This window comes from Callionymus lyra, chromosome 16, assembly GCF_982586985.1.
Source record: "Callionymus lyra chromosome 16, fCalLyr1.hap1.1, whole genome shotgun sequence".
Taxonomy (NCBI): domain Eukaryota; kingdom Metazoa; phylum Chordata; class Actinopteri; order Syngnathiformes; family Callionymidae; genus Callionymus; species Callionymus lyra.
The window spans coordinates 13,595,135-13,614,627 of record NC_141833.1 but is presented as its reverse complement, the minus strand read 5'-3'; the positions used below and the strand labels follow the sequence as shown (position 1 = coordinate 13,614,627).

Sequence of the window (19,493 nt, the reverse complement as noted above, 5' to 3'; positions counted from 1 at the left end):
TTTGATTACGCAATTATTAAAAATAAAATGATGCATTTATTACCCTTCTTTTGTTTAGTAAAATGATACATTTAATATGCAATATTTTTTCATTAAAATGTGAATTTATTATTCGATGTTTTAAATTAAATTATGAATTTATTATTCTATATTTCTTTCTTTGAATTGTGAATTTATCAGCTACTTTTTTGTAATTATGTATTTATTATGTTGTATGTTGTTGTTTTTTATAAAATGATATTAACAATATTTTTTATATAAAATTATGTATTTAGTATGCTATGTGTTTGGGGTAATTAAATTAAGATATTTATTTTAATACAAATGCATTTTTATTATATTTATAACTTAAATTATACATTTATTTTGCTAGGTTTTCTAAATGATGCACATATTATGCTTTGTTTTTTAACTATGCATTTATTGTTGTGTGTATTTTATAATAAAATGATATAATTATTATGTTATGTGTTTTAAATAAAATTATACATTTAACATGCTATGTTTTTTATGAAAAGGTGAAGTTATTATGCTATGTTTTTATGTTGCATTTATTATGTTGTATGTTGTTTAAAAAATTAAAAAAAAGATTATTTAGTATGCAATGTTTTTATATTAATACAAATGCATTTATTGTTATATTTTTAACTAAAATTATACATTTAATATGCCAAGTTTCTAAATAAACTATTAATGTATTATCCTATTTTTTAAATTAAATAGATAAATTAATTAATGTTTTTTTTAAATAAAATGTGAATTTATTGTGCTATCTTTTTTAATGATGCATTTATTATGTTGTATGTTTTTTGTAGATAAAATTATGCATTTATTATGCTATGTCTTTTTTTAATTAAATACAAATGTTTTGCAATTCATGGACAACACGGTCTTTACACATGTGAAGTTAATAGTGGAAATTAGGAAACAAAAAAGTCTTGGAAAAGCACTGTGACAGGTGAAAGAAATGCCGGTTGAAATAATTAAACATAACCTGTTGCATCAATTATCTGTTGTGCAATTCTCAGCGATTCAAAAGCGATTCTTACCTGAGCAGGTGAAAGCACGGCATAACCCTTCCAGCTAAAATCCTGGAACTCCTGCGGGTCGTAACCAAACCGAACAGGTCGGGAATTTGGTGCCGTGCCGTCTTCCACCTCGTACTTGAATTGATGAAGGGTGGGGAAGTAAAAGCCTGGAGCAGGTCTAGAAGAACCAAAAACAATATTCAAGAAGGTCCAAAGCGAAGACACTCTCAATAAAATCATCTCACTCGGTGCATTTTAGGCCGACGATGTTCTTTCTGCACCAGCACTGGCCGGACAGAGCTTCACAAGACGACTTAAAGACGCCACCGACGTCACAATTGCAGCCTAAAGATGGAGAATCATCAGTTTGTGTTTTTCATTCGTCTGAACAAAGACTCACCTTGACAACCAAAGTAGTTCTTCTTCTGCAGCAGATAATAGCCGTCACTGCAGGAGTCACAGGACTGGCCACAAATATAGGGCTTGCAGCGACACTGTCCAGTTTTCTACAGATAGGAACAACAGTAATTGATCAGAGCATTAACCAAAGGTTGTCAAAATCAGTGACATAAGGAACCAGAATCTTTCTGTCAAAACAAACTCCAACCTTTTGGCACCACAGTCACATGGAGGTTTGCTTTAAGTATTTAACGTGTATGCTATGTCTTGTAAAAAATTGTTTTTGTGCCCATTCTGCAAATGAAAAATTCTTCAAAAACGTCCTGGATCCAGATTGCTTCAAATTGTTATAAAAATCTCTTGAATGATCATTTTGACCCATTTTTTATTTTTCCTATGACCAAATGTCGATCACATATACTTTTTAAATCCCTAAGATTTGATTTTATATTATTTTTTCAATGTTTCCAGATGAATTGAGAACATTTTAGAACCTGCCTAATTTAGGATATATAAGCTTGAACATTCTGAGTAACAATGTCAATTGAATTTGAGGTAATCCAGTTGTTTTCTTACGCAATTTAATTTATTTTCTTAGTGTGTGTATTCAAATCTTGGCCCGCTGCTAGTAATTACATTTAGTTTTTAATACATATATATATATTTTTTTTTTTGTAGAATCTAGTCCAGACCTGGGCAAAGTGCAGTCCAGGGACCACATGCAGCCTTTCAACTGTATTTATATATTAAGTATAATCATGTAGAGTTACATTATTTTAGTTTAAGGCCTTACACTTTTTGTACTTCATCTAATTTTTTTCTTTTTGTATTTATTTTTCCTCCAAATGATTTTGAAGTTCATTAAATACACTTAAAAAATATAATAAATACAATAAAATAAAACATATATAATATATAATTTATTAAAATTGTTATTTAATATTTTAAGAAACAAAAGAACAAATTTAAAAATATATTAGTTTTTTATGATGTAATGGCATAAATGTATCTATTTTCTCTCTCATTTTTTTTAGGCTTTGTTCCTTCTTTATATTAGCTTGACGGCTACAACAGTGACAGTATATAATGTGGCCCCTGAGAAAATAAAATTTTCTACACCTGATCCGGGTCCTTTCAAGATTGGAAAATCATTGTCTTTGTTTGAAAAAATTAGATTAAATTGAGCATAATCTTGAAAGGAGGAATTTCACCGTGACATTAGTTATTACGTCATCTTGGTGAAGAAAGAGCTGAGCCAGAGGGCAAACATCTTACCTGATCGCACTCTCCGACGCCACTCAAAGTCCCTTTGGTCTCACATCGACACTCTGAGGATAACAGTAGAGCGGACGAGAGGGTTTTTGTTAGAAAACATTCTCGCTGAAAGAGGTCTGATTACAGGATACTGTCACTTTCACGGTCGAGCCGCGGCAACACAAACACTCGCTAATCTACACACAATTGTGTAAAACATTCCACGCTCTGAATGTTACTGTTAGAAAACTTCCGAACGTTTGACAAAATCAAAGTAAAAAATCTTCATGGTGGTGATCTTGAAGCGGAGGAGAAGTGGAACATTGGCCGGGGAATCTAACCAAGACCTGAGTTTCGCTTTACAACAAAGGATTTGGTAGATGGAGGAATATTTGTCTTTGCCTCATTACTTTGCTTGTCAAAAATCTCCGCTCGACACAAGAAAGTCGGCAGCAGGAGTTCACGTGTAACGACATGTCGGAGAAGACACGGCTCAGTTTTCTTGACAGGTCCGTGTTGACATGTTCCTCCGGGTAACTTCACTGCACTTGTCTCATTACTACCGCAGATTATTGAGGTCAGCGATCAGAGCCGCTGCTCTCGGGACGGAGGGGAATGGAAGTGGGTCACTTAAAATGCCGAAAACACTCGCCTGTGCAGCCGCGAGGATTCTCCGGAGCCAGATTCCAGTACAGAGGTTTGCACTTGTCGCACTGAGTTCCCTCCGTGTTCGACAGGCAGCGACACGAGTCCTGACATATGATAGAAAATCTTTTAGGAAAAAAAAAAGGTTTTCAGTTGAGAGGTTTTAATTTACCATTTGAGCATCGCTGGAGTCCGTTCCTGCTGGATTGCACCGAGTAACGGGTGCTGCAAGTAAATGATACATTTAATACCATATGAAGTGATTTATGATGCTATGTGTTTTTGATAATGCAATTATTATGTTGTTTAAAAATAAAATGATGCATTTATTATCCTCCTTTTATTTAGTGAAATTATACATTTAATACAATATTTTATCATTAAAATGTGAGTTTATTATTCGATGTTTTAAGTGTTTAATGTCTGTTGTTAAGTATTCATGTTTTTGCATCATGGGTCAGAGAGGACCACAATTTATGCTGTATGTCTTAATACATGCATATTTGACAATAAAATAAAAAATAAACAATTAAATTATGCATTTATTATCCTGTTTTTTTCAGTAAATTGTGAACTTATTATGCTATTTTTTTGTGATATCTTTTGTATTTATCATCTTGTTCTTTCTCTTTATTTCTCTTTGTTCTTGTTCTTATTTAATTTGATTATTTTTTATGAAAAATTGCTGTATTTGCTGTGGATAATTTGGAGAAAAAAAACAATTTCTACCTAACCTGATGTATTTATTATGTTAAATTTTGTTGTTTTTTATAAAATGAGATTAATGATTATTTTTTAATAAAAAAAATATGTATTTAGTATGCTTTGTTTTTTGGGAAATACAATGATGCATTTATTATGATATGTATTTTAATACAAATGCATTTATAATTATAATATTTTTAACGTTACATTTAATATGCTATGTTTTCTAAATGACGTGATGCATATATTATGCTTTGTTTTTTAACTATGCATTTATTGTTGTGTGTATTTTAAAATAAAATAATACAATTATTACGTTATGTGTTTGAAATAGAATGATGCATTTACTATACTTTTCTTTTGGTAAAATAATACATTTAACATGCTATGTTCTTTCATGAAAATGTGAATTTATTATGCTATTTTTTTTTTTTAATTATGTATTTATTATGTTGAATGTTGTTGTTTTTTATAAAATAATATTATGATCATTTTTTATATAAAATGATGTTTTAAGTATGCTTTGTTTTTTGGGAAATACAATGATGCATTTATTATGATATGTATTTTAATACAAATGCATTTATAATTATTATATTTTTAACATCACATTTAATATGCTCTGTTTTCTAAATGACGGGAAGCATATATTATGCTTTGTTTTTAACTATGCATTTATTGTTGTGTGTATGTTAAAATACTTTTCTTTTGGTAAAATAATACATTTAACATGCTATTTTTTTCATGAAAATGTGAATTTATTATGCAATGTTTTTTTAATGATGCATTTATTTTAGAGTAGGTTAGACATTTTTTAAAAAGATGCTTTTCAATGAATAGGGTGAGTCACCAGAGCATTGGGGGAACTGGAGTCCTGACGCACAACGATCGCACTCCTGTCCCACCACACCAGGGAGACACAGGCACTGACCCGACAAAGGGTTGCAGGTGGAGCCGTAGGTGCCTTCAGAGTCACACTGACAGGCTGGACAACGAGAACGTTACGTCTGGAGGACGCTGCTATGAAAATCTCTCAGCCAGGTCGACTCATAATTCACTCACCGGCACATTCGGGGTATCCATAGTGACCGGACGCGCATTGGTCACAGTCCGGCCCTTGGAAATTGGGGAAGCAGATGCACTGACCGTTGTCGCTGCAGACGTCGTCGACCACACCGGCCCCGTCACAAGTACAAGCTGAGAGAAGAGCAAAGGAAATGGTCTGTATTATTTATTTTTTTTAACACACCCACATTACTTATGGTGCCAACAAAATAGTGTTGATGCCTTTCTAAAACTGCTCTATTTAGTGACAGCTGATTGGTCTTCTATATCAAAATCAGTAAGTAAGTAAGTAAGTAATGGTTATTTCTAAAGCCCAGTTTGTAAACCCCTTTCTAGACCAGGGTCACGAAGCGCTTTAACAATCAAAAACAATACACAGTTAAAATATATACTTTTAAAGTTCAAGACACATAAATCCTGAAAGAAACTGGCAGCCAGTGAAGAGTTTTAAGGATCGGGAGAAATGTGAGTTCTTCTACTAGAGCGGGTCAGAATTCTCGCTTGCTAGTCGGCAGCTATGATTGGTTGGCTGGGCGGCAAAGCATTACAGGAGCCGTTCCGGTCACCGTCACTGTTAGAGTTGTTAAAAGCGATGGTAGTTTTTCAAGTTCAAATGAATGTTGTTAAATAAATGTTCATTTAAACAGGTTAAATAAAGATCAATAATTACGCAGATTTAAATGCCTTTTAATGTGGGAGGTTTTCAGAATGTAACTCCTGCGATAAACACTGTATATACTGTAACTCTATAAAGTAAAGGATAATGTTGCTTTAATTACATTAGCTTTGCCATATTTTTGAGCAGATAAAAGCAATGTCTATAATAGTGTCATCCAAGAACGTTACTGTATCATATGCTCTGTTCTATGAATTTCTGTTTAAGGTTTGTTTTGGTAGATTAGTGACCCCATTGTGGATAAAATGAAGGCCTGTCTTACCCTGGCATGTGGGAAATGAGTGATGTCCTTGTCTGCAGCGCTCACATCCCTGCCCTTCCACCTCTGGACGACACAAACAGCGACCCGACGGGTCACAAACCTGGTCCTCTGTCCCTCTGGAGTCACATGGACATGCTGTAGACAGATACAGGCACCACAGCTGTTTATAAAAGAGTTACTGGATCATTCACTGGGTCGATCAGTTCCACTAAATATCTCGGTTGGTTGAGCAGCAGTTAAATTGGCAGAGATTGTTACAGTTTAACTTCAGACCTGGTTCTGTAGTGGACTGACATTGGAATGCGGGTGTAGTTGGCACAAGTACAAGCTGACCTTTGCAAATTAGGAAGTGGAAGAAAAGGTTTTTTCTAACTGTTGTAGATCTAGAAAGTTATTAAGAGAGTGCATAACTCTGTCAAGAACACAATCACACTTTTTTTTATTCAAATTAATAATAAAAATTAAAAAAAGAATTCCATTTTTATGAATGATATTATCATTGTTCTTTCACGTGATAAAATCTGTGTCACTGGAATATAAACTATCCCAACTTTATTGGGCCCAGGCCAGTGCAAGGAATACACCAAAACCAAGCCACTAAACAATCATGCTATGTTTTATATAATATATAATAATATATATATATATGTATATATATATATATATAATCAAGTTTTGTGCTCATTCTCCGAATGACAAATTCTTCAAAACCTTTCTTGATCCAGATTGAATTCCAGGTGACCAAAATGTAATCATCTGTCCCCACAATTGATTAAAGTTTTATACATTTAGACCCTTTTGAGTTATTTTGTAAACAGAAAGACAAGCAGAGGATCAAAAATCCTACTCGGAATAATTAACCTTTTTAAAGCTTTTACAAAATATATATGCTCTTTATATATTATCACCAAACTATAAAAGGATAGAAGGTCGATTCTTAAACAGGTTCTTATTCTATTTCTGAATATGTTTCTCAGATTCAAGACAAGTATGAATCAATCAGGATCAAATTTACGTCACACATTTTTAAGAATCAAACTCACGTTCGCAGGTGGAAGAACCAAAATAACCTGGAGGGCAGACTGTGGAACAGAAGAGTAGATTGAAATGAATTAATCTCGGATTTAAAGGACATAATTTTATCAATGTTAAATTAAATTATCTGTACAAGGTCCAGCAGGAGTGGTGGTCCTCGGGTTCACAGGATAAGCTGTAGGGGAGAGAAAAGATGATTAAAAAGTGGATTTTTTTAGGGGGGGTTTAGAGCTGCAGAGGTAAACTGAGATTGGCTGAAGACGGGTCATTTTAAGTGTGATAGCATCATCTTGCATAATGCCTTTCTAAACACTGCTCTATTTAATGACAGCTGACATGTCGCTACAATCCTGTATTTAATTTCTATGTATATGTTGCTATGTCAAAAGTGATTGACAGCTTTGACTAGTTGGCTGGGCGGCAAAGCATTGCAGGAGATGTTCTGGTCACTGTCACCGTTCAGTTTGTACGTTCAAATAAATAGTAAAAAATGTATTGTTCATTACTTTGCAGTTTTCTTTTAAGGCAGAACGCAACCTTATAAAAAAAAAGTACTACTGTATATTAAGAAACTTCCATGAAGTCAAGAATAATGTTACCACATGAGAAAATAAAAACTTCATCACTCTAGTGAGGTTTGCTTTGAAGTATTAGTCATTTTTTTTGTACTCATGTGACCTTATTGCGCATGAAGTGAAGCCGTCTCTCACCCTGGCACAAGGGGAAGCTGTGATGTCCTTGTCTGCAGCGCTCACATCCCTGCCCTTCCACCTCTGGACGACACAAACAGTGACCCGACGGGTCACAAACCTGGTTCTCTGTCCCTCTGGAGTCACATGGACATGCTGTAGACAGATACAGGCACCACAGCTGTTTATAAAAGAGTTACTGGATCATTCACTGGGTCGATCAGTTCCACTAAATATCTCGGTTGGTTGAGCAGCAGTTAAATTAGCAGAGATTGTTACAGTTTAACTTCAGACCTGGTTCTGTAGTGGACTGACATTGGAATGCGGGTGTAGTTGGCACAAGTACAAGCTGATCTTTGCAAATAAGGAAGTGGAAGAAAAGTGTTTTTGTAACTGTCGTAGATCTAGAAAATTATTATGAGAATGCATACCTCCACCAAGAAGACAATTACAATTATTCTTTAATCAAATGAAAAAAATTAAATAATGAAAAAATACAATATTTAAATATTATATTATAATTGTTCTTTCACGTGATAAAATCTGTGTCACTGGAATATAAACTATCCCAACTTTATTGGACCCAGGCCAGTACAAGGAATACACCAAAACCAATCCACTACACCATCATGCTATGTCTTATATATATATATATATATATATATATATATATATATATATAATCATGTTTTGTGCTCATTCTGTAAAAGACAAATTCTTCAAAACCTTCCTGGATCCAGATTAAACTCCAGAACACGACCAAAATGTAATCACCTGTCCCCACAAAGACCCTTTTGAGTTATTTTGTAAACAAACAGACAAGCAGAGAATCACAAATCCTCCTCGGAAAAATAATAAACCTTTTAAAGATTTTACCAAATATATGAGTGTTTCATAAATCATCACCAAACTACTTAAGGATAGAAGGTAGACTCTTAAACAGATTCTTATTCGATTTCTGAATATGTTTCTCAGATTAAAGACAAATATGAATCAATCAGGATCAAATCAAAGTAACAAATTTGTAAGAATCAAACTCACGTTCGCAGGTGGAAGAACCAAAATAACCTGGAGGGCAGACTGTGGAACATGCACAGAAGAGTAGATTAGCAAGAATCAATCTTGGATTTAAAAGACATAATGTTATTAATGGTGAATTAAATGATCTGTACCACGTCCTGCAGGAGTGGTGGTCCTCGGGTTTACAGGATAAGCTGTAGGGGAGAGAAAAGATGATTAAAAAGTGGATTTTTCTGGGGGGGGTTTAGAGTTGCAGAGGTAAACTGAGATAAGATGAAGACGTGTAATTTCAAGTGTAAAATCATCATCTTGAATGATGCCTTTCTACACACGGCTCTATTTAATGACAGCTGGTATGTCTCTACAAATCTGTATTCAATTCTATGTATACGTTGCTACGTCAAAAGTAGCTGGGCGGCAAAGCATTACGGGAGATGTTCAGGTCACTTTTACTGACAGGGTTGTTGAGAGGAATGACACCTCATACACAATGTTCAGTTTGTAAGTTCAAATAAATGTTATTTTTATTATTTATACAAGTTAAAAATGGAATGATATTACTTAGCAGATTTCCTTTAATGCAGAAAGCAACCATACAATACAATAAGAAACTTCTATGAAGTCAAGAATAATGTTAACACATGGCAAAAAAACAACAACTGAACCACTCCAGTGAGGTTTGCTTTGCAGTATTAGTCCTTAAAAGCAGTCTCATCAACAACCTTTATATATAATATTCTGTATTTTTCGTTTTTTTTGTACTTATGTGACCTTATTGTGCATGAAGTGAAGCCGTCTCTCACCCTGGCATGTTGGAAATGAGTGATGTCCTTGTCTGCAGCGCTCACATCCCTGCCCTTCCACCTCTGGACGACACAAACAGCGACCCGACGGGTCACAAACCTGGTCCTCTGTCCCTCTGGAGTCACATGGACATGCTGTAGACAGATACAGGCACCACAGCTGTTTATAAAACAGTTACTGGATCATTCACTGGGTCGATCAGTTCCACTAAATATCTCGGTCGGTTGAGCAGAAGTTAAATTGGCAGAGATTGTTACAGTTTAACTTCAGACCTGGTTCTGTTGACATTGGTATGCGGGTGTAGTTGGCACAAGTACAAGCTGATTTTTGCAACTTAGGAAGTGGAAGAAAAGGTTTTTTTTAACTGTTGTAGTTTGTTTAACTGTCGTAACTGTCACAAAACTACTTAAGTATATAAGGTCGATTCTTAAACAGGTTCTTATTCTATTTCTAAATATTTTCGTCAGATTAAAGACAAATATGATTCAATCAAATTTAAGTCACAAATTTTTAAGAATCAAACTCACGTTCGCAGGTGGAAGAACCAAAATAACCTGGAGGGCAGACTGTGGAACATGCACACAAGAGTAGATTAAAATGAATTAATCTTGGATTTAAAGGACATAATTTTATCAATGGTAAATTAAATTATCCGTACCAGTTCCAGTAGGAGTGGTGGTCCTCGGGTTTACAGGATAAGCTGTAGGGGAGAGAAAAGATGATTAAAAAGTGGATTTTTCTGGGGGGTTTAGACCTGCAGAGGTAAACTGAGATAAGATGAGGACGGGTTGTTTTAAGTGTGAAATCATCATCTTGCTTGATGCCTTTCTAAACACTGCTCTATTTAATGACAGCTGATATGTTGCTACCATTCTGTATTTAAATTCTATGTTTATGCTGCTATATCAAAAGTGATGGACAGCTTTGACTAGTTGGCTGGGCGGCAAAGCATTGCGGGAGATGTTCTGGTCACTGTCACTGTTCAGTTTGTACGTTCAAATAAATGTAAAGTAAAAAATGTATTGCTCATTACTTTGCAGTTTTTTTTTAATGCAGAACGCAACCTTACAATAAACTCTTGTATATTAAGAAACTTAGATGAAGTCAAGAATAATGTTAACACTTGGCAAAAACAAAAAATGCAGTCTCATCAACAACCTTCATATATAATATGCTGTGTTTTCCGTTTTTTCTTGTACTTATGTGACCTTATTGTGCATGAAGTGAAGCCGTCTCTCACCCTGGCATAAGGGGAAGCTGTGATGTCCTTGTCTGCAGCGCTCACATCCCTGCCCTTCCACCTCTGGACGACACAAACAGCGACCCGACGGGTCACAAACCTGGTCCTCTGTCCCTCTGGAGTCACATGGACATGCTGTAGACAGATACAGGCACCACAGCTGTTTATAAAAGAGTTACTGGATCATTCACTGGGTCGATCAGTTTCACTAAATATCTCGTTGGTTGAGCAGCAGTTAAATTGGCAGAGATTGTTACAGTTTAACTTCAGACCTGGTTCTGTAGTGGACTGACATTGGAATGCGGGTGTAGTTGGCACAAGTACAAGCTGATCTTTGCAACTTAGGAAGTGGAAGAAAAGTTTTTTTCTAACTGTCGTAGATCTAGACAATTATTAAGAGAGTGCATAGATCCACCAAGAAGACAATTACATTTTTTTTTTTTTAACCAAATTAATAAAAAAAAGGGTTTTCCAGTGTATGCTATGTTTTGTACAATCTGTTATATATATATATACTGTAAACACATATATATTTATATATATATGCTCATTCTGTGAATGACAAATTCTTCAAAACTTTCCTGGATCCGGATTGTACTACAAAACATGACCAGTGTAATAAATGTAGACCCTTTTGAGTTATTTTGTAAAGACAGGTAAAAGCAGAGGATCAGAAATCCTCCTCGGAATAATAAACTCTTTTTAGCTTTTACAAAAAATAATTGCGCATAAACCATCACCAAACTAACTTGAGGATTGAAGGTCGATTTTCTTAAAGACTTTCTTCTACTATTTTTTGAATATGTTCCTCAGATTAAACACAATTGTGAATAAATCAGGATCAAATTATATCAACACATTTTCTAGAATCACACTCACGTTGGCAGGACGAAGAAGAACCAAAATAACCTGGAGGACAGTCTGCGTGCACAAAAAAGAAGATTAAAATGAATAAATATTGTATTTAAAAGACACAATGTTATTAATGGTGAATTAAATTATCTGTACCAAGTCCTGCAGGAGTGGTGGTCCTTTGTTGTACAGGATAAGCTGCAAGGGTAGAAAAGAGATTTTCTAAAAGTGCCTTTTTTGGAGGTTAAGAGCTGGCAGAACACTTGGCTAAAGACGGGTATTTCTGTTTGTGTCAACCAGTAAGTAACTTTGACTCACCGGTACACTCAGGGTAGCTATAATATCCGTCCGCACAGCGTTCACAGTTTTCTCCGTCAAACTGCTTTTTGCAGATGCACCTTCCAGATCCCATCTCGCAGCCGGCTGTTGTCCTTTCATCACATGTGCATTCTAGGATAACAATATTGAAGGTTACATTCAAACAGGAAGTGTTGTTGTATCAACATAAATCAAAAAGAGCTTTTTTCTAAAGATATTTACGTAACATTCCACTTATTCAAGTGCAGCCATTATAGTGATTAAATAGTATTTATCAAATCAGTTAAGTCTAGTTTTGACAACATTAATACCGTTTGCGGAAATTAGCTCAGCCAAATAAATTCAAGACTTCTGGGTTTACTTTATAAAACACACTCGTTTAATCCCATAATTCCTCTTAATGTCTACCTAAGAATGAACAAGATTTACTTCAGACTTACAAAGACACAAGAGGTTATGTTAACAATTTTGAAGCTTGTTCAAGAATCTAAACCTCGGATGCAACAAATGGTTGTTAAGAAGTTAAATAATTGAGTTAAATAACACACCTTAGTTGATCTCAAGTCAATTTTTATATATTTTATTTTATATTTCAAATAAAGGACTTACATAATTGAATTTGTCATGTACCTAGATGTTATTGGTACTTTTTCCAACTTTTTTCCAACCTTTTATTAGTGTTTTTGGTTTATATACAATTTTTTTTTTTTTTACTCAGTAAGATTTATTCTGACCTTTGTAATTTCTCTGTATGTTGTTTTATATATTTTGGATTTTGCTTCTTTTGTTGAATAACTGAATCTCTGGTACATTTTTTTACATAAAAAGTTGTATTCAAATGCATTAAACGAAGTTAATCAACCATTAAAAAGGGCCTATTAAATGTTTAAATGTAAGTAAGACATTTAAGGGTTAAATAGAGTAAATAGTTGGACTCACGCGTGCACCCAGTCAGGGATTCGGGAGGAACTCCATGAGGCCTGAAGAAACCTTCCTGACATTTCTCACAGTTAACTCCTGCAGTATTGTGCTGGAAATAGAGAACGGTTTAAGCTACAAAACACACATTAGGTGTTAAAAGAATTCAACAATATTCAACTACATGCTCATGTACAGTATATTTTGTTGATCATTTATATGGACAGTGACCAATACGTCAGTGAGTATAAGTAGATATGTTTGTATTTGATGCTTCAAGAATATCAACATTTTTTAAAATTGATAAAGTACACGCACAACAAATCTCTGACCTATTTTCCAAGTTTTTACTCAACAAAACTCCCTTTTTAAAACATTTAAGGTAAGTAAAATCTTCATCGAAATCACTTTAATAATATATATGTTTATATTTATCTGCGAGTTTGCCAAATATCTTTTAAATTGATCAACATTGTTTTCATTAATGTATATTTAAAGAATGTATGGCATTGCCTGTTCAATTTGGGCTATTCATTTGTTTTTCTATGCATATTTTGAGACTAATTTTCTATTTAAACGTTAATTAATTATCATTATAACATATTTAGATTTTTTACATATTTAGCAAAAAGTCTGATTCAAAAAAAGGTTACACCTAAAATATTGAGCTCTATTTACTTAGTATTCACTTTAATAATCCATAACTTTCTTAATATTTATCACAGGAAAATGATACTTATACCATTGTAATCATCTTTACAAAACCTGATAATACTGGTCATCATTCAACAATTTGACAAACATACCAAGTGTAAGTGAGTTAATATTTTGCTAAAATCCCCCAAGTTGATACCAGAGCTCAAACATTACCTTAATGTTCCAACTTTCTTCTTAACCAATCTTTTTTAAGATTAACATTACGTTTAAGTAACTCTTACTTATCTATACAAATGTTGTAACAAAAGCCAAAAGCACCGTTTTATCACTAAATGTCTACCATTTTGATTCTTACAGGAGCAACATGCGCTAACGTAGCTTCGGTGCTAACTTAGCTAACATGCTAACACAGATGAGCAGTCTTAATCATGTGACTTTTATGCGTCAAAAACAAAAACAAAAAAGTCAAATAAAAGGAAATTAATTTTATATTTAACATTTTAAACTTAATAAATAATTGCTTTAATGAAAAAAAAAATTCTTAAACAAAATTTGAAAGATGACCAAAAAAAAAAAAAGAAGGAATGATTATTGTAAGTAAGTAAGTAAGTAATTTTTATTTGTATAGCGCTTTTCCAGACCAGGGTCACAAAGCGCTTGAACAATCAAAACAATATTCAATAAAGTTTAAACTTTAAAGGTCAAGATAAAACTGATAACACAACAGGAGTTCCAGAAAATCAAGGAAAAGCCTGAACAAATAAAAACGTCTAAAGATGTTTCTTGAAGGAGTCAGTAGACTATTTAAAATGTCACGTTTAATAATATAAAATCAACCTACGTGCATTATAACCACTATTTACTAAATAAATATTAGTAAAAAATTGAGTCAACTTTTAATCTGGGACGTTCAGGTGTTTCCCGAGTCGCTCCATTCTTCAGAACAACTCCTTCTTCGCGTGCCTGAACTACAGTTACCTTCCATATTAGTTTTTTTTTTTCACCTCTTGTCTTTCATCACAACAGCTCCGTTTAGACTTGATATGACCTTCATACCTGGCAGTGGATGCAGACGCCTCCTCCCCTCAACCTGCCCAAGGTGTCCAAACTTGCTGCTCTTCCCTCCACCTCTGGGTCGTAGCGACAGTCGGAGGCGTGAGAGAAACACTGGCAGGCTGAAGAGAAAAAAAACCCCCAGAGATACACCGTTTTATTTTTATAATCCACCACCTGAGGAACTTTAGTATCTGATATTATTATTTTAAAATTTGTGACAAATGGTGTCAACAGTGGGATTTGATAGAATGTTTAACGTATGTATTTACTCACTTAAACAATGAAGAAATAAAGAAAAAAAGATGTGATGATTTAAGATAAAGGGGCCCCCGCGGCACATTTCCTGTGAAGCCACCCACGAGTCTTGTCAACGTAAATAACCGGTAAAGACATGACTGCACTCTGATTGGATTACAAAGTGGATTCTACCTCTTTCTTTTTTCTATTTTCCCTTCTTTTGTGCGGCAGCTACAAGGTCGTGTTTCACGAGGGGGAATCCTCGCCCCGACGGATCGGGCTCCAGCTTGGATGTGGGTCACTAACTGGTTAACTCGGCTTACACAAAGACATCCGTTCACTAAGTCTTTTGGTGTTTTCTGCTATTAAAAGGTGGATGATTTGTTTGTTTTTTGTTTTGAAGCTTAAGGGAAAATAATTATGCCATCTTTGTAGGGGTGTGTATTGGTAAGAATCCGGCGAGAATCTATCTACTTATCTATCCATCCATCCATCCATCCACCTATCCACTTATCTATCTATCCATCCATCCATCCACCTATCCATCCACCCATCCATCAATCTAAGGTAAGGTAAGGTAAGGTAAAACTTTATTGATCCCTCAGAAATTGTTTTTTTTCCAATAGCCACAGAAAATACAGTCTATCTGTCCGCCTTTCTATTAATCCATCCATCCATCCATCCACTGGTTCATCCATCTATCAACCCATCCATCTATCTATCTGTCTATCTATAATCCATCCATCATCCATCCACTGGTTCATCCATCTATCAACCCATCCATCTATCTATCCGTCTATCTATAATCCATCCATCATCTATCCATCAAGCCACCTATTCATCCATCCATCCATCTATCCATCCATCCATCAAACCCTCCATCCATCCATCCATCCATCCATCCATCCATCCATCCATCCATCCATCCACCTATCCATCCACCCAGCCACCCATCCATCCATCCATCAGAAACCAAAGGCTCATCTATATTCCAAGGTAATTTTTTCCAATAGTTAACACTTTCTTAAGTTATAACCAGTGTTGGACAAGTTACTTTAAATGTGTGACTTAGTTACAGTAACTATATACTTATTAGTACTCAGTTACCCTAAGCTACTTGTTAATGTTTGAAACTGTAAGTCAAAAATTAAGTTCATTAATTACAGAATACAATCGAATTTTGCTTAACAATAGAAAATATACAGGTTTTGGAGGAGGTTTGGTAGAAATATCAGGGTCACTAACCATGATTTTAAATTAAATAAACATATAATCATCTATAACAAAGAGTGTGTATATACAAACTATAACTAACAAAGTAAGTTAGGCTATTATTTAACAACACATCACTCCCAACACTGCTTATAACCTGGTTCCTTTTCCAGTTCTTCAGACCCAAACATCTCCACTGACACTGCATCAACTGTAACAAAGTGAGCACTGTGGACTCACGCTGACACTCGTTGGGGTTGTCAACAGTCGCCGCCCGCCACGGCTGCTGGTTGAAGCCCGGGCAGCAGCGGTCGCATGAATCGCCGCAGGTGTTGTGCTGGCACTCGCACTGCAGTCTGCAGGACAGAAGGAGGTTTGAGTGATGAACCGATACTGGCAGAAACAAAACAGACGCCCTTTGTTTCGCTGCTAAAAATCCTTCCTTTCAAATCAGTGATGGACACGTATCTGTCAGTTTGTTGACATCGTCATTGTTTATTCTTGAAACAACAGCGGCTTGTTTTTCATTCGTTGAAAAGGACAGTTAGAGAAACACAGATTAGCTTGAAGAATAGAAAAATATACTGAGAACAATGAAGCAGTGATGAAGCAGTAACTTGATCCAACAACACAACAAATATGACATCCTAGTGTTTTTATACCCAAAGAAATTATACTTTATGGCACTTTTGAGATGTTCTCATGTGAAAATGTGTGTTCATTTGTTTCAGAGTGTGTTCATTTGTGTGAGAGTGTGTTCATTTGTTTCAAAGTGTGTTCATTTGTGTGAGAGTGTGTTCATTTGTTTCAGAGTGTGTTCATTTGTTTCAGAGTGTGTTTATTTGTTTCAAAGTGTGTTCATTTGTGTGAGAGTGTGTTCATTTGTTTCAGAGTGTGTTCATTTGTTTCAGAGTGTGTTTATTTGTTTCAAAGTGTGTTCATTTGTGTGAGAGTGTGTTCATTTGTTTCAGAGTGTGTTCATTTGTGTCAAAGTGTTTTTATTTGTGTCAGAGTGTGTTCATTTGTTTTAGAGTGTGTTCATTTGTTTCAGAGTGTGTTCATTTGTGTCAAAGTGTTTTTATTTGTGTCAGAGTGTTTTTATTTGTGTCAAAGTGTGTTTATTTGTGTCAGAGTGTGTTCATTTGTTTTAGAGTGTGTTCATTTGTTTCAGAGTGTGTTCATTTGTGTCAAAGTGTTTTTATTTGTGTCAGAGTGTTTTTATTTGTGTCAAAGTGTGTTTATTTGTGTCAGAGTGTGTTCATTTGTTCCAGAGTGTGTTCATTTGTTTTAGAGTGTGTTCATTTGTTTCAGAGTGTGTTTATTTGTTTCAGAGTGTGTTCATTTGTTTTAGAGTGTGTTCATTTGTTTCAGAGTGTGTTCATTTGTGTCAGAGTGTGTTCATTTGTGTCAGAGTGTGTTCATTTGTGTCAGAGTGTGTTCATTTGTTTCAGAGTCTGTTTATTTGTTTCAGAGTCTGTTTATTTGTTTCAGAGTGTGTTCATTTGTTTCAGAGTGTGTTCATTTGTTTCAGAGTGTGTTTATTTGTTTCAGAGTGTGTTCATTTGTTTTAGAGTGTGTTCATTTGTTTCAGAGTGTGTTCATTTGTGTCAGAGTGTGTTCATTTGTTTCAGAGTCTGTTTATTTGTTTCAGAGTGTGTTCATTTGTTTCAGAGTGTGTTTATTTGTGCCAGAGTGTGTTCATTTGTTACAAAGTGTGTTCATTTGTTTCAGAGTGTGTTCATTTGTTTCAGAGTGTGTTCATTTGTTTCAGAGTGTGTTCATTTGTTTTAGAGTGTGTTCATTTGTTTCAGAGTGTGTTCATTTGTGTCAGAGTGTGTTCATTTGTTTCAGAGTCTGTTTATTTGTTTCAGAGTCTGTTTATTTGTTTCAGAGTGTGTTCATTTGTTTCAGAGTCTGTTTATTTGTTTCAGAGTGTGTTCATTTGTTACAAAGTGTGTTCATTTGTTTCAGAGTGTGTTCATTTGTTTCAGAGTGTGTTCATTTGTGTCAGAGTGTGTTCATTTGTGTCAGATTGTGTTCATTTGTGTCAAAGTGTTTTCATTTGTGTCAGAGTGTGTTTATTTGTGTCAGAGTGTGTTCATTTGTTTCAGAGTGTGTTCATTTGTTTCAGGGTGTGTTCATTTGTTTCAGAGTGTGTTCATTTGTTTCAGAGTGTGTTCATTTGTTTCAGAGTGTGTTCATTTATGTCAGAGTGTGTTCATTTGTGTCAGAGTGTGTTCATTTGTTTCAAAGTGTGTTCATTTGTTTCAGAGTGTGTTCATTTGTTTCAAAGTGTGTTCATTTGTGTCAGAGTGTGTTCATTTGTGTCAGAGTGTGTTCATTTGTTTCAAAGTGTGTTCATTTGTTTCAGAGTGTGTTCATTTGTGTCAGAGTGTGTTCATTTGTTTCAGAGTGTGTTCATTTGTTTCAAAGTGTGTTTATTTGTGCCAGAGTGTGATCATTTGTTACAAAGTGTGTTCATTTGTTTCAGAGTGTGTTCATTTGTTTCAGAGTGTGTTTATTTGTTTCAGAGTCTGTTTATTTGTGTCAGAGTGTGTTCATTTGTTTCAGAGTCTGTTTATTTGTGTCAGAGTGTGTTTATTTGTTTCAGAGTCTGTTTATTTGTGTCAGAGTGTGTTCATTTGTTTCAGAGTCTGTTTATTTGTGTCAGAGTGTGTTTATTTGTTTCAGAGTCTGTTTATTTGTGTCAGAGTGTGTTTATTTGTTTCAGAGTCTGTTTATTTGTGTCAGAGTGTGTTCATTTGTTTCAGAGTCTGTTTATTTGTGTCAGAGTGTGTTCATTTGTGTCAGATTGTGTTCATTTGTGTCAAAGTGTTTTCATTTGTGTCAGAGTGTGTTCATATGTGTCAGAGTGTGTTCATTTGTTTCAGAGTGTGTTCATTTGTTTCAGAGTGTGTTCATTTGTTTCAGAGTGTGTTCATTTGTTTCAGAGTATGTTCATTTGTTTCAGAGTGTGTTCATTTATGTCAGAGTGTGTTCATTTGTGTCAGAGTGTGTTCATTTGTTTCAAAGTGTGTTCATTTGTTTCAGAGTGTGTTCATTTGTTTCAAAGTGTGTTCATTTGTGTCAGAGTGTGTTCATTTGTGTCAGAGTGTGTTCATTTGTTTCAAAGTGTGTTCATTTGTTTCAGAGTGTGTTCATTTGTGTCAGAGTGTGTTCATTTGTTTCAGAGTGTGTTCATTTGTTTCAAAGTGTGTTTATTTGTGCCAGAGTGTGATCATTTGTTACAAAGTGTGTTCATTTGTTTCAGAGTGTGTTTATTTGTTTCAGAGTCTGTTTATTTGTGTCAGAGTGTGTTTATTTGTTTCAGAGTCTGTTTATTTGTGTCAGTGTGTTTATTTGTGTCAGAGTGTGTTTATTTGGGTCAGAGTGTGTTTATTTGTGTCAGAGTGTGTTTATT

General features: G+C 34.7%; 1 protein-coding gene across 1 annotated transcript in view; it reads right to left on the bottom strand.

Moving 5' to 3' along the window:
* The window catches only part of LOC148063818 (laminin subunit alpha-3-like), an 82,489-nt gene that overhangs the window by 36,085 nt on the left and 26,911 nt on the right, over positions 1-19,493 (bottom strand). The window contains exons 7-24 of the mRNA XM_087810230.1: positions 16,313-16,428; positions 14,624-14,742; positions 12,932-13,022; positions 11,993-12,124; positions 11,831-11,872; positions 11,702-11,743; positions 10,823-10,957; positions 10,241-10,282; positions 10,110-10,148; positions 9,582-9,716; positions 5,094-5,228; positions 4,882-5,016; positions 3,499-3,551; positions 3,334-3,433; positions 2,703-2,755; positions 1,429-1,534; positions 1,274-1,373; positions 1,050-1,206 (exon numbers count right to left, since the gene is read on the bottom strand). Coding sequence (XP_087666356.1) covers positions 1,050-1,206; positions 1,274-1,373; positions 1,429-1,534; positions 2,703-2,755; positions 3,334-3,433; positions 3,499-3,551; positions 4,882-5,016; positions 5,094-5,228; positions 9,582-9,716; positions 10,110-10,148; positions 10,241-10,282; positions 10,823-10,957; positions 11,702-11,743; positions 11,831-11,872; positions 11,993-12,124; positions 12,932-13,022; positions 14,624-14,742; positions 16,313-16,428 — 1,732 coding nt within the window. The remainder of the gene's footprint in view (positions 1-1,049; positions 1,207-1,273; positions 1,374-1,428; positions 1,535-2,702; positions 2,756-3,333; positions 3,434-3,498; positions 3,552-4,881; positions 5,017-5,093; positions 5,229-9,581; positions 9,717-10,109; positions 10,149-10,240; positions 10,283-10,822; positions 10,958-11,701; positions 11,744-11,830; positions 11,873-11,992; positions 12,125-12,931; positions 13,023-14,623; positions 14,743-16,312; positions 16,429-19,493) is intronic.